Consider the following 15417-nt stretch of genomic DNA (forward strand, 5'->3'; position numbering starts at 1 on the left):
AAGCCATCAAATGTCCACAAGGAAATACTTAATGCAGTATACTAAGCCTTTTCCTATAACCAACCATGAAATTCATGAAGGACAAAACTTCAAAATTTCAAATACATTTTCAAACTCAATGATGCAAAAATATAACATGCCAATATGCTTTTGAAGCTTCTCACAAAAACATCAGTAACCTTGACTACTGATGAAGAATAAAGCATAGATATATTGTAAATGAACCAAGTAGTTGTAAAACACCTTAATTTGTCTGATGGACCAAATCGACGCTTAAAAGCAAAGGACAGCACATTAGAAGGCAAAGACAAGCTTGGAATGAATGTCACTTCTTCATCCTGTCAATGCAAATAAAATGAAAATGAAAGTTAACGATGAATAAGATCGAAAATAATATCAAGAAAAATAACATCCATTAATTGGCATATGTAATTGGTTGCCTTGTATGAGTATCTCATATTCAAATCTTCATCCTTGAATTGTGCAGTGCAAACCCCCTTTAGAACATTGCCTCTTAATATCCCACTAAGAGACAATGCTCGCTTCACTTCTTCATCTTCGTTTTCTTCGACTCGAATTTCTCCATGTGGAAATTTCAGGGCTGCTCTTGGCTGCAATAAGAGGCGAGATGCTGGTATGTCATTCATTGTTATCAAATATAAGATGCACCATATATACAAAGTCAATATACAATAGTGTCCCTCCATATAGCAGTCCACTTACCAAACCAGCAAAAGGAACAGCAGATGCCAGCTCAATTTTATACGAGGGATCAGGCATAGCAGCAACCAACTGAACATCTCCTTGTCGAGACTGAAACGTAAATGAAGTCTATTACTGAAAGTTCACAATATACATGGAAAAATGTGAAATAGGACATGTTATACAGCACCAAATGTTGAGCCACTCCATGGAAAAATAGCAAACACAAAATAAACAGAATTAATATGCAAAATAAAGACTGAGATACTTATGCTTTAAAATGAGATAGAGAACCTTATGCCTTCAGAAGACCAAAGAACAAGCAGTGCTTGAGCCGTTTTCTTTTTTTTTTCTCGACAAGCAAGCTGTGTTTAGGTTAAACCCCTACTGGTTCATTAATTAATAATTAATACAAACATTACAACACAGCAACATCCAGAAACCAATCCAGAGGTTTTCCTTTCCACAGGCATTCTCTACCAATGATAGACAGATTAACAAGTCTCCTGGCTACATTATTACAACTTTGGTCCACTAAGTACACACAAACCCACTGAAATTGAAATAGAAGGTCCAGAATTTTTTTCTTGATAAGATCTGCCTCCCACTTTCCTCTAAGGCATTGGTCACCAAGTTGACAAGATCACTTTTCCAAATAACAAATGATTTCCATCACGGTTCAAAAAAGTGATAAATAAAGATTAACTATTGTTAATTTGGAGACCCAATGTTGTTTCAAATTCATGTAAGACTAAATGGATATTTACAAAAGATTCTTGTAGAAATGGAAGCTTGCACAGCTCATTTTAATAAATATATAAAAATACAGCATTTTCATCCTACAACCTCTTATTCCAAACCATTATGTGACATATATGACTAACGTTATAATGGTCACAGTTATGAAAGTCAAGGATGTTGCAATTAGCAGACTCATGAAGAATATGTTCATGGATATTTTGAGGATTTTTTTTTTAGAGTTTGTGCTCGTATTTATAGTCAGTTGCTGATCTATAGAGTTTCAACTCGAAATTTTTTTTAAAAAAAATCTTTTAAAAACAATAAAAACAACCATTTTCTTTGGGTTAAACATTTTGGGCGAGTTACAGTACGATCAATCATTATAACTGAATTAAAATGCGAATAACATTCACTATTAAAATTTAATTCAGTTTCAATAATTTGACATATCAGATTATTTTTAATCCAAAACAACAATAAATGTGTTTCAAAAACTATTCTCGGGAAAGGAAAAGACTGGCTCTCAACGCCGCCCGAGCATCCCATATCCGCTCCATAGCTATACCAGAGTTACCAGAAGCGCCATAGGGAATGGAGAAGTGCACTTCTCTGAAGCGCATTTCGGAAGCGCGAAACATCGCACTTCCGAAACGTGCTGGGAAGCGCAAAAAAATATTATGAAGCACGCTTCCCATTTAGGGGAAGTGCGCTTTTCATTTACGGGAAGCTCGCTTTCCCATTTTTTATTTTTTTATTTTGTATTTTTATTTTTTTGCTTCCCCCTCGCTTCCTATGTTGTTTCCGGTTCGCTTCCTAGGTCGCTTTCAAGATGATTTTTTTTTCGCTTCTAAGTCATCCCACAATTCCCGCTTCCTAAAATTTTGAAAGTGCCTTGCTTACCGCTTTCGCTTCTCGAATCGCTTCTCACTCCCGCTTCCTCGACTGGCAACTTTGAGCTATATATCATATTTCACCCTATGTCACATGGGTGCAGGTGCGGCGTGATTTTAAAATTTTTGGACACGGGGACTCGGCTATATATATATATATATATATAACAAAGACTGTGCACAGCACAGTCTGTGTGTGCACAGCACAGTCTGTGTGTGCACAGCACAGTCCACCCCCCCCCCTAAGAATTTTTTTTTTTAATTCTGTAGCCCAAAAAAATTAAAAAAAATCCAAAAAATGAACCAAAATGACCCTGGGTGCGTTTTCCGCACCCAGGGTCGGGTTGACCGAGTCTGAGCCGCACCCGTGTCGGTGCGTGTCGACGCGGGTGCATCGACCTTGAAGCCGAGTCCGTGTGACATAGATTTCACCTGAAATCCCATAAAACGGGTCAAACTCGTGAAAGCTTGGTACAGGTTACCAATACAGGTACACTGAAACCAATATACATGAGACACAATTTAAGTATACATGTTATAATAGTTACATGACAGAATTATATTTAAAAAGCCAAGAGATTATTAAGACTGTATCATAAACTGGATCGGGTTTTCCAGTGTGGGTCGGTGCTCCAATGTAACTTGTAACTTTATGTCTGGGTATGGATCCAAATACTTGGTCCAACCCAGTTACTGTTTTGTATATGTATATATAAACATAAAGTAGGGCACGACTTCATTATTGAAGTCCCCCTTTGCTGCCGCAGCTATCTCTCTCTCTCACGCCTCATTCTCACGTGTCTAACAAGATCGAGTGGGCCATTCTAACATGGTATCAGAGCAGGCTTCTGCACAGTGAATCGACTCCGAAGGGCGTGTCTAGCAAGATCGACACTGCAGGTGCTGTTCCGTCTAGGGCTATCCAGCGAGATCAACGTCCCAGGTGTTTCTCCTTTCAGGTTCTTCAATCTACCTCCTTTTCCATTTTCTATTTCTGTCTGCATCCTCTTTCATTCCAGTCTGAAATCAAGATCAGATCTAATCCAAAGATCAGATCTGTTTTCTTAGTTATTGTTGTTCCTTCGTCTGTCACGGTCAGATCTGAAGATCAGATCTAATCCAAAGATCAGATCTGTTTTCTTAGTTACTGTTGTTCCTTCGTTTGTCACGGTTAGATCTGAGTTCACTTCAGATCTGAAGCGAATCAGATTTTTTTATTTCTTCCCGATCCAATTTCACTCCTTTATTCTTGATTTCTGGTCATTCCTTCAAGATCTAAAATACCTATTCCTTTATTCTTTATTCTTGATTTAATCTGGTCTGAATTTATTTCAGATCTAAAGTCATTCATTAAGTGTTTGTCAGCAGTCAGCAACTTTATAGTTCAGTTTTCATGGATTCTGTTACCCTGCCATCTAGTTTTCTAGGACAACTTATATCAGACAAACTGAATAACAATAACTATTTAACCTGGAAGAGGCAAATACTGCCTTTCATTAAGAGCCTCGATCTCTATGGCCACCTAGATGGAACGATCTCTGCACCATCAGAATTTATTGTGCAGGAAATTGTGGACGATAAGGGAGAGACTTCTAACAAATTGATTCGAAATCTTGAATTCACCACTTGGAGAAAACGAGATCAAGCTGTTGTAGCCTAAATTACCTCTACTCTTTCGCAAGAGGTTCTTGTAGGTATTCCAGATGAGTGCTCAGCAATGGAGCTGTGGGAACAACTTGCGAAGACCTATTCTCAAATCTCAGAGGCAAGAATTATGCATTTGAAGAGGGAGTTTCAACTCCTAAAAAAAGAAAGCATGACTGTTACAGAGTATATGAACAAGGTGAAGATCATCACAGATCAATTGGCTATGGTGGGTTGTGTGATTTCTGATAAGGACAAAGTTCAACAAGCGCTAAACGGGCTTGGATCAGAATATCATATGTTGGTAACATCTCTCTTGTGTGTTCCTTCACTTCCTAACTTTGAGGATCTTCGGGCAAAATTACTACAATATGAAATTTCCATTAAAGGAGAAGATGTAGGCAACAATTCAGGAAGCCAAGAAGGATTGTTTACAGGGATAAATTCAGGGAGAGGACGTGGCCACTTCCGAGGAGGACATGGACAGATAAGAAATAATCAAGGGTGGCGTGGATTGTTTCCCACGCCTAGCATGTCGTCAGGTAGTTTTTCGGGAAATCACAATTTCAAAAATATTCCAACTTGCTATTTGTGCAACAAAAAGGGATATATCAAGGCAAATTGTTGGCACAACCCGCAAAACAAAGGGAAAATGAATGTCACAGGATCGTCAAGCAAGGGAAAAGCTGGAGGAACTCAATGGGATGAGGACAATGTCAAGAGTCTTTTAATATCAGCTTTGTCAGGATTGAATTTCAAACAGGGTGATCAGGGAACTTGGTATATTGATTCTGGAGCTGCAGCCCACGTGACAGGTGATATTGGTAAGATTTTGAAACCTATCCCTTATCATGGAAATGCAAGTATTAAAACTGGAGATGGAGCTCTCCATCCAATAACTTACACTGGAAACGTGAATATTCCTCTTTCTGATGGTTCCCTAAAATTGTCCAATGTTTTTCATTCCCCTAATATTGTCAAAAATATCATTTCTGTTTCTAAATTGGTTGATGACATTCATTCTTGCGTCGAATTTACTCCTTCTGTCTGTGTCAAGGATCCACTCACGAAGAAGACGCTCGTTGAGGGAGAGCGAAAGGGAAATATGTATATCCTCAAAGAGACTTCTTCACTTATTCGTAGAGCTGGATCAAAATCGTCAATTGGTCAACCATTCAAATTGGATTCATCTAAGGATTGTTTGAGTTTGTCTTCGCACAATAAGCCAAATATTTGGCATTGTCGTTTGGGTCATTGTAATAATTCTTCTCTTGAGAAACTTGTGTCAAGTGGTCTTATTTCAAGATCAAGTCCGCATAATAAGGTTGATGGTTTTCTTTGTTCTAGTTGTCAGTTGTGTAAGAGTCATGTACTTCCCTTCAATTCAATAAATGAAAGAGCTTCTTTTCCTTTTGAACTTATTCATTCTGATGTTTGGGGACCTGCTCCACAACCCTCTTTGTCTGGTAGTCGCTACTATGTCACATTCATTGATAGTTATTCCAAATATACTTGGATTTATTTTATGAAATACAAGTCTGAGGTATTCAAATTCTTTCGTTTATTTCATGCTCTTGTTGTCAATCAATTCTCGACAAGTATTCAACAATTCCAGTGTGACGGAGGGGGAGAGTATCTATCAAAGGAATTTACTGAATTTCTTCAAAACAACGGGATAAGGCGTAGAATATCTTGCCCACACACACCACAACAAAATGGGGTCGCGGAAAGAAAACATCGTCATATTGTTGAAAGTGCCCTAAGTATGCTCCATGACACTCATATTCCTTTAAGCCTTTGGACAGAAGCTTTCCACTCTGCGGTTTATGTAATAAATCGTTTACCGATGAAAATGTTGAATAATTTGACTCCTTATTTCGTGTTGTTTGGTACCCAACCTCAATACAGTCAACTATGAGTGTTTGGATGTGTATGCTATGTTCACATTGACAGTTCCCAACGTAACAAATTTCAGGATAAAGCTTGTAGATGCAGGTTTGTTGGGTATGCTGAAGAGTATAAAGGATATCGATGCTATGATCCAGACACTCGACGCATTAAAATCTCACGAAACGTCGTCTTTGATGAGAACAATGTTCAGATCTTGAACAAAGAAGCAAGGGTTACTAAGGAGGAAGAAAGCTATTAGCCGTGGCTAGCGAATAAATTATTTGATCAGCTAGAAATGGATAACTCTGCTCCATGTCACACAGTGATGGATGAGTGTGAGCCCATGGAAACCAATGCAGAACCTAGTGGGAACGTGTTGACAGTTGCTCAGGGATCTATTGTGCCTCCCATCACAGAAGAAACCTTGACATCAGGTACTACTCGTCCAGATGGCAGAAGATTCAAAGGGGCAGTGTATGTCAGAAGAAGGGACACACCCCACATAACTGAGCATGTCAGACGTTCAGAAAGGAACAGACACCCTATTGAAAGATGGGTAAGCTATGAGAATTTTTCCACAGAAATGCAGTTATTCGTTGCACAGGTTGAAAAACAAGAACCCATCGATTTCTCCCAAGCCTCCTTGTCATCAAAATGGGCAGATGCTATGAATGAAGAAATGGGAGCCTTGCATGAATGTAGGACCTGGGAAATAGTTCCTAGGCCTCCGGATAAGAATGTTGTAGGGTCTAAGTGGGTATATAAAATTAAGTACAAACCTGACGGATCCATTGAAAGATATAAGGCAAGACTAGTCGCTAAAGGCTTCACACAAGCATATGGAGAAGACTATGACGAGACCTTTAGTCCAGTTGTAAAAATGGGAACCATTCGACTTGTGTTACCCTTGGCGGTTCAGCATGGATGGTCTCTAAGTCAACTTGATGTTAAAAATGCATTCTTACATGGCGATCTAAAGGAGGAAGTTTACATGGAGCAGCCTCTTGGTTATGCAGAAAACAATCCTGAGACACATGTTTGCAGGTTGCGACGAGCCATTTATGGACTAAAACAAGCATCTCGGTCATGGTTTGACAGTTTCTCCATTGAAGTACAACGATTTGGATTTGTCCGTTCTCAACTTGATCATTCATTGTTCATTTTTCGAGAACATCAGGTCAACACCTTACTTCTCATATATGTAGATGACATTATTATTACAGGAAGTTCTTGCAAGCATATAGAGGCTACAAAGATCCTATTGAATCAGAAGTTCAAGATGAAGGACCTGGGTGTCCTACGATATTTCTTGGGGGTTGAAGTGGATCGACAAAATACTAGCCTCTTGTTGACCCAACACAAGTACGCTCTGGATCTTCTGGAGAAGTCAAGAATGAAGAACTGCAAGCCATTGAATACTCCTAGCGTGTTAAACCATAAACTCAGTGCTCAAGATGGGGAGATCTATGAGGACCCGAAATATTATCGTCGCTTAGTTGGGATGCTTCAATATCTTACTTTTACGAGGCCGGATATTGTATATGCAGTGAATCAAGTCTCTCAGTTCATGCACGATCCACGTACAGAACACATGAATGCAGTTAAAAGAATTCTTCGGTACTTGAAGGGTACTCTTGGAGATGGGCTTGTTTATCGTCAATCAAAGGCAAAAGGAGAACATAGACCACTAGAAGTGTATGCAGATGCAGATTGGGCAGGAGATCCAGACGATAGAAAGTCAGTCTCTGGGTATTGTGTGTATGTTGATGAAAACTTAATAGCATGGAGTAGTCGGAAGCAAAGTGTTGTTGCGCGTTCAAGTACAGAAGCTGAGTACCGATCCATGGCCTCTGCCACTGCCGAAGTTACATGGTTAAGACATTTATTAACAGATATAGGAGAAAAAGTGAAGGTTGCGAATCTGTTTTGCGATAATCAAAGTGCCATTCAAATTGCTTTCAATCCTATCCATCATGGTCGAACGAAGCACATAGAGATCGATCAACATTTTGTCCGACAGAAGGTGGAGGACAAAGAAGTTATTCCAGTCTATGTACCAACAGAAGATCAAGTTGTTGATCTACTTACCAAAGGACTTACGAGTGCGCGGTTTTGGTATCTCAAAGGCAAGTTGTCCATGGTACAGGACCATGCACAACTTGAGGGAGGGTATTAAGACTGTATCATAAACTGGATCGGGTTTTCCAGTGTGGGTCGGTGCTCCAATGTAACTTGTAACTTTATGTCTGGGTATGGATCCAAATACTTGGTCCAACCCAGTTACTGTTTTGTATATGTATATAGAAACATAAAGTAGGGCACGACTTCATTATTGAAGTCCGCCTTTGCTGTCGCAGCTATCTCTCTCTCTCACGCCTCATTCTCACGTGTCTAACAAGATCGAGTGGGCCGGCCATTCTAACAGAGATATTTTATGCATGAGCAGATTCGAGTATGCATATCATCGCAGTACATCACAAGAATATCATTCCTAAATAATTATTATCTTATGCATGAACAGATAAACATGCATGCACTTACCATTGTAGGACAGAAAATCTCTTTTGCATAAGTGATTTAATTGCCTTTATTTAAGTTTTTTTTACGTGATGCATGTCATGCTTAACTAAATGCACAAACAATTAAGGTTTTCACTTCTTAGCCCTGTGAGTACTACTCAGGCAATATCTGGATCAGGACCATGGCTCAAAAGGATATATTCAAACAATTTACGACTTTGTCCTTGTCGAGCACCTTTCACCAGTCCTGTGTGAGGAACAACCTAGTCGAGAGAGAGCTTCCAACACCTCTATCTTGATGCGTCAGACTTCACTCGTGAGTTCCTTAACCTACCACCTCGCAACTAATACGGAGGATTTTCCTATCTTCGTGGCTAGGGAGGAGCAACCTTCTCTGCTCAAAACATATTTTATGAAGTCGAAAATACTGTTTACCCTCTTATTGTAAACATAATAGAATTAATGTTAACATGACTATTCTTTTTAATCCATTAATCCTATTATTTATCCATGCACATACAGAACGAATCTAATCTAAGATTTAGGCCACCAATTTGGACTCATAGATGCAGTAATCAATAGTAGAGATGCTTTTATGCCACGTATACAATTTGGAACACATGACAATCATGTAAGCATTCATTTATACGCATTGATCATGATTAACCATATGCATCCATACACAATCACATAAACAACATAATGCACAACACATGCACTTCAATAGCAGTGAGCATTCAATCATAAGCATGTGAAATTGAGTCTTTTCATGTCATGCCTCTTTAAGCACTTAGCATCTGCAGAAGCACAACATTATAGGTTGAACCTGCATGTTCATTTAGCATTTAAAAACATAGACTCATACCATGCATTCATTGCATGCATTGCTTAATCAATCCATAGTCAGTTCAGGACCTGCGTAGGCTTATATCTGCTATGTTGTTCCGACTGTCACAGCTTTGTACACAGTCTAAGAACAGAGCTTAAACTTTCATAGAATATGCGAAATTTCGTTAGCTTTCCAACGCTGCAAACTATTCATAAAAACTCCTTCGAACGAAAGAGATACAAATATTTTACCGAGTAGAAGTCGGTTGCTACATTTACACCGGTAAGTACTGAAAAGAAGTCATGTTTATATTTGGGTCCAAACCAGGTCTGGATCCGACCCATGTTTTATTAAGTTATTTTGTACAGGGCTGACGCACTCTCATTAATGGTCTTCTTTTAATTTAGTTATGTTGTAAAAGGGTATTTTAGTACCCTAAACTTTGTATTAGTTATAACATATAATGAAGGCTTATGTGTTGATTCCTATGTTGAGGAATCATGGGTTTCTACAGCAACTTCTCCTCTCCTTGGTGTCCTCTACTCTTCGCGTGTGACAGAACTTTGGATGTCTCAAATTCTTTCATAGTATCAGAGGGTTTGGTGTTTGTGATCTCTTTAAGAACATCGAGATTGATATTTCTGCTTCTTTCTAAGGTAATATATATTCTTGCTTTCTTATTCTTCTTTTCTTCTCATCTATTCTATCCATGTTTCCTTCTCTTTCTTTTCTTCTCTTGATTCTGATTTGTGTTTCAGTAAAGTTGTAATTCCAATCGGTTTTGTCATTGTTATTCTCTTGAAATCGTGACCTTCTTTTGAAATCGTGATCTCATCTTTTCTTTCTTAATTGTTATTCTCGTTACCCTATTTGGGTTTCTTCCATATTGATTTAATATTGCTCTCTCGTTTTGTCATTCTTATTCTCTTGGAATCGTGACCTCACACCTTCTTCCTTAATCAATTTTCCTGTTGGTCCATTTGGTTTTCTTTCATACACCATCGGGATTCAAGGTTGCATCATCTCAACACAAGGTGACATGCAAAATATTGGTTAACTATTGTTCAGACTTGTTTTCACAGCAACATTGTTATCATCGCAAAATTTTTGCGAGAGAGAGAGAGAAACGATTCTGCGAGTCAAACTTGACCAAAGTTTTGAAAATGATTTTTGAAAATAACTCGTCTCCTTTTTTGAAAATTTGCGAAAAAAATCCGTAGAATGGGATTCACATGTCGGTACGAGGTTCAACCATTCCTGGCACCTTTACCAGGGGTAATTGAACCAAGGATCAAGGTGTGCTTAGCTAGGCTCAAATATATAAATTATGCTCTATTTCATAAATGCACAGAGAATCAGGCATGTGCTATGAAATTTTTGAAAGATGCACATTTTGAAAAGATGATGTTTGCTTCTGATGTTTGAAAAGGGTTTAGAAAAGATATTCCCTGGAAAATCATGAATTACTTTGAAGCTTACCTTTTGAAATGAAAATCGACCCCTAAAAAAGATTTGAGAAATCTAAGAAAACCAATTTCAGTGGTATTTCAAATATTTTTGAGAAAATCGATTTTTGGAATAATCTGAATATTCTTTCTGAGAAAATAGATTTCTTAGTGAAATAAATCAATAAAAGAGAATTTGGCCCTTTGAAATGCTTTCATGATGCGAATTAACCAATATGAATGAATGTAACTTCAAATAATATTTTCTAAGGAATTTGAGAAAATCATTTGAGAAATGCAGTGGATTTCAAAATAGCCTAAGAGTGTAGGCTGAATATGGCTTATACGAAGATGACAAATCTGGGTCTCATTCGTATTCTGACTATGGCCATAGATACGAATTACACCGAGTTTGTTAACTCCCTAAAAGCTCGTGCACGTGTCATTCGTGTCAACCATAGTGGATTTCAAAAATGTGCATGAATTGTCATTCATCAAATACTGAAATTTTATGAAAGCAAACTATATGCAATGCACTCTATTCTATGCAGAAATGTAAACTCTTATTCCAATATTACATTTGTTTTTACATCAATGAAATAAAAGAAAATAAAATAAAATCTTCCTTCTGAATATCCCTGCAAAACTAGAAAATGAGTTAGCACAAATATGTAGGTTTTTCTGGATTTATCTGACAATATCAAGAAATTATCGGATTTTATCCGGATATAAACCAAATTCATACCTCCCTGATATAAATATAAGAAATAAATAATGCTAATGCATGAAAATTTGAAAATAAAGATTGAAAATTCAAATTTGAGGTAAAAAATGACCAAAATGCCCCTGATAGCAAGACTATGGCCTTAAAATCAAGGTTTTCAGAAAGAAATTTTGTAAAAATGAGAATTTTAAAATTTAAATGAATGCAAATAAAGATAAAATTAAACATAAGATGATATGATATGATTATATGCATGCTAAAACCCTAAAATTGCAAAAATATCACCAAGACATTAAATTTCGCCTAAATTTCGCGCGAATTAAACCTTTCTTTTGATAATTTGACTAATACACATAGCAATTGAACTCAGAATCAAACCAAATTTGGCATGGACGATTATATTGACTGTAAAAATGGAATAAAATAATAAAATCAATTTTTTTGGCATTATTTCAATATGAAAATTAACAAAAAAAACTAAAATGCATGATTTTGCCTACATGCCTATTCCTGCCCTAATGACAACCTGATTTTGGGTACTAACTTACCATAGAAATTCACCAAATTTTACAATGTGACAGTAGACAGTTAGACAATGATTTTTGCCTTTTATAGATTTAGGATTCGACCTACGGTCGGAGAATTACAACTCTGGCAATATCGATCGGAATCCGGTGAGTTTAAAATTGATGGCAAACTGACAGGCTTTCATAAAAATTAAGGGGAAAATAGTAAACATTAACCAAAATTCCTAAAATTTTAAAGGGGAATTGCAGACAAACAGAAGAGCATATCCTCTTTTTACAGTTTTGCATTTTGATCTATGGTTGCAGAGGACACACTAGATTAACAGAGGTCTAAATCTAAAGAAATTATAATAACAGGGAATCGACAAGTAAACTTTTAAAATCTAGAAAAATAAAAATCTAACTCCTAAAATTCTGAGAAATGATAGAGGATATCATGAGGATCAATTCCTCTTTTGACAGACCGAACATCCGACTTACAGATCGAAGAGCCACGATCGATCTAAGTCGATCAAAGGCTCTAGCGACCTGTAATAGATGCTACAGAAGGGTATGGAGAAACAGATTTATTCAAGGTAGCAGACAATGGCAAAAAATTCTCATAAAATCCCATAAAATCCTGGATCCCTCTTTGAATACACTGTGTTTTTCGGATTCTTAATCGGATTTCCCATGAGGGATATCCCGAATTAACAATTCTGCTACAAGTATGCTCGGCATTTTCACAGGACTGAAAACCCGATCCGGTTTTCTATTTTTAAGATAGGGCTGCAAACCTCAAATCAATCCGAGTTTTTTGCAGGAGATCATAGACAAACAAACATAATCATCATAAAATTTTCAGGATTTACAAAAGAAAATTTCTACATGAAATGTTGATTGGACAGCACGCCTAGAATCAAACCTAAAGACTCTAAACAAAATACTAATAAAACTATACCATATGAATAAAATAATTATTTAAATAATAAAATGAACCTATATGGAAGATAATAAAACAAAAATATCAGGGAGGTATAATGCATTTCTTTGATATTGGCTATTGAAAGGAGGGATCCGATCCATCCATTGGATGGATCCCTTCCTCTACGTAGCATTAACAAGAACAATCAATGCTTCATGTTTTCTCTTTTTTTTTAGATTCACAAATAAGGTTTTCCAGCCATGTAAGCCCAACTTTTGAACTGGTTTCAAACTACATTCATGAGAGCATTACACGAGAAACCTTATTGCATCACGATCGCCCTTGAGTTTAACGAAATCAAGGGTAAGGATGAGGATTTTACCTTGAAGGAAGACCTTGCTTGCACCAGCTGGAATGGCTACAATGGAGGGGGGAGGAACTTGAAGCTTTTGCTAGAAGGAGGTATGTGAGGGAAAGAGAAAGAGGGTAGAGCTGCTGAGAGGAGATCCTTTTGGGCGTCTCCTTGGGATGGCTAAGATCGATTGAAGGAGGGCGGTAATGGAGGTTGAAGATGATGGCGCCGATTGAAGGGGGTGCAGCAGGGCTAAAGAAAGGTTGCTGCCGGCTGGAGGAGCTGAACTTGCTGAAGATGGGGCTGAAGGAGCTGTGATGGAAGAGGTTGCAGCTGCTGAAGGAGGCTGGAGGTAGTGTTGTGGCTAGAGATGGGGCTGAAGCCAAGGTGCTGTCAAGGAAGGAGATGGGGCTGAAGCCAAAGGTTGGGCGTGAATGAGAGGGAGAGAACGAGAGTTGGAGAGGAGAGAGATCTTGTTAGGGTTGAGAGGGTGTGAGAGTTAGCAAAGAGAGATGCCCCAGCCGTGTAAGTGCTTAGAGGATTAGAAAGAGGAGGAGGCAATAAGAAGAGAGGAAGAAAGGAGGGAAAGAAAAAAGGAAAGAAAAGAAGAGAAGAAGGAATGAAGAGAGGAAAGAAGAAAAGGAAAGAGGAAAAGGGAGAAGAAAGTAAGAAAAGAAAAGGAAGGGGCTGGCGACAAGGAGAAAGGGAGAAGGAAGAAAGGAAAGAAAAGGGAAAGAAAAGAAGGAAGATAAGAAAGAAAAGAAGAGAAGGAAAGGAAAAGAGAGGGAAAAGAAAAGAAAGGAAAGAAAGAAGGTGAAAAAGAATGGAAAGAAGGGAAGAGAGAGAGGGGGAAGAAAGGAAAGTGGAGAGAGAGAGGGGGTCGACCCCCTTGTGGGGTCCACTCCCTTCTCTAGTTTAAAATAAAAGAAATAAAAAAAATGAATAAGCAATAAGGAAAAAGAAAAGAACTTTTTTACTATTTTTATTTTTTTTAAAAGCTTTGAGTGTGGCGCCACCTTGGAGTGGGCCCACACGTTATTTTGAAAGGAATAAAAGAAATGTGTGGCGCCACCTTGGCATAGGCCCACACACGATTTTGAAATTCATTTTGAAATGATTTTATAAAAAATTTCAAAAAGAATTTTGGACTAAATGAAAGATTTTGGCAATTTTGAAATAAAACTCAAATTTTGGAATTTTATACTCCTTCACAAGGCAGATCCAATTTGAAAATTTGAAAATCAAGTTTGAAAGAAATCCAGATTGTTTTCTTGGGAAAATATTTCTAAATTTAGAGTCCTGGGGGTAAAAATGTCAATTTGAAAACCCAGGGTTTGAAATTGATTTCGAAAAGCTTTAAAATTTGAATCTAGATTGGAATTTTCAAAATTGGAGTTCTGGATCTCAAAATGAGATTAAATGTAATGAAATGGCATGAAATGATGAAAAATGATAAAAAATGATGAAAATGATATAGAATGTCATGTGAAATGCAAACCTTGGATGAAGGATTTTAGGTATTGGACCACGATTGATAGTTGTACCAGTTTAAAAAGTGATAATTTTGATAAAATGAACAAAATGATTCAAGAAATGGTTTTTGTCCCTGTCGGGGCAAGAGTGACACTGAAAATTGGGGTTTTAACCATGGTTGCCAGTTGAGGAAGCGGGAAGCGATACGGGAAGCGGGAGCGGGAAGAGAGGCACTTTCAAAATTTTAGGAAGCGGGGAAGTGTGGGACCACTTAGGACCGATTCGGGAAGCGTCTCGGAAGCGACGTAAGAAGTGTCTCGGAAGCGAGGGGGAAGCGAAAAAAATAAAAATAAAAAATACAAAAAAATTGAAAAAAACAAGGAAAGCGTGGGGGAAGTGTGATGGGAAGTGTGCTTCCCATTAAAGGGAAGTGTGTCCCCCATTAAAGGGAAACGTGTCCCCCATTAAAGGGAAGCGCGCTCCCCAAAAAAGGGGGACGCTTCCCCCCACGCTTCGGAAGCGCGACGTTTCGCGCTTCCCCTTTTAGCTAGGCGCTTCCGGTAACCCTGGTTTTAACTGGTTTGAACTGAAATGAACTGGGTTCTAGGGTTTCAAAACTCAAATGAACTGACACAACACTGGCTCAACTAAACTCCTAGACTGAATGGTCGAGAAATTGTGTCATTTTCAGAGAAATTGTGAGAAATGATCACTGGAGTGAAGTGAGTTACGAACAAGAACTGGGTTTGAGCTGAAACAAAGATCAGTAATACTGAG

At 38.0% G+C, this 15417-nt stretch overlaps 1 protein-coding gene across 2 annotated transcripts in view; it reads right to left on the reverse strand.

The window, feature by feature from the left end:
• OEP37 (chloroplast outer envelope protein 37) overlaps positions 1-15417 on the reverse strand; it is a 45120-nt gene that overhangs the window by 1796 nt on the left and 27907 nt on the right. For both annotated transcript variants that reach the window (XM_089992757.1, XM_089992756.1), the window contains exons 2-4: positions 724-813; positions 441-611; positions 244-338 (exon numbers count right to left, since the gene is read on the reverse strand). In XM_089992757.1, the coding sequence (XP_089848883.1) occupies positions 244-338; positions 441-611; positions 724-813 (356 nt within the window). The remainder of the gene's footprint in view (positions 1-243; positions 339-440; positions 612-723; positions 814-15417) is intronic.

The sequence above is a fragment of the Nuphar pumila genome, chromosome 17 (genome assembly GCF_984573655.1).
Source record: "Nuphar pumila chromosome 17, dmNupPumi1.hap1.1, whole genome shotgun sequence".
Classification (NCBI taxonomy): Eukaryota; Viridiplantae; Streptophyta; class Magnoliopsida; order Nymphaeales; family Nymphaeaceae; genus Nuphar; species Nuphar pumila.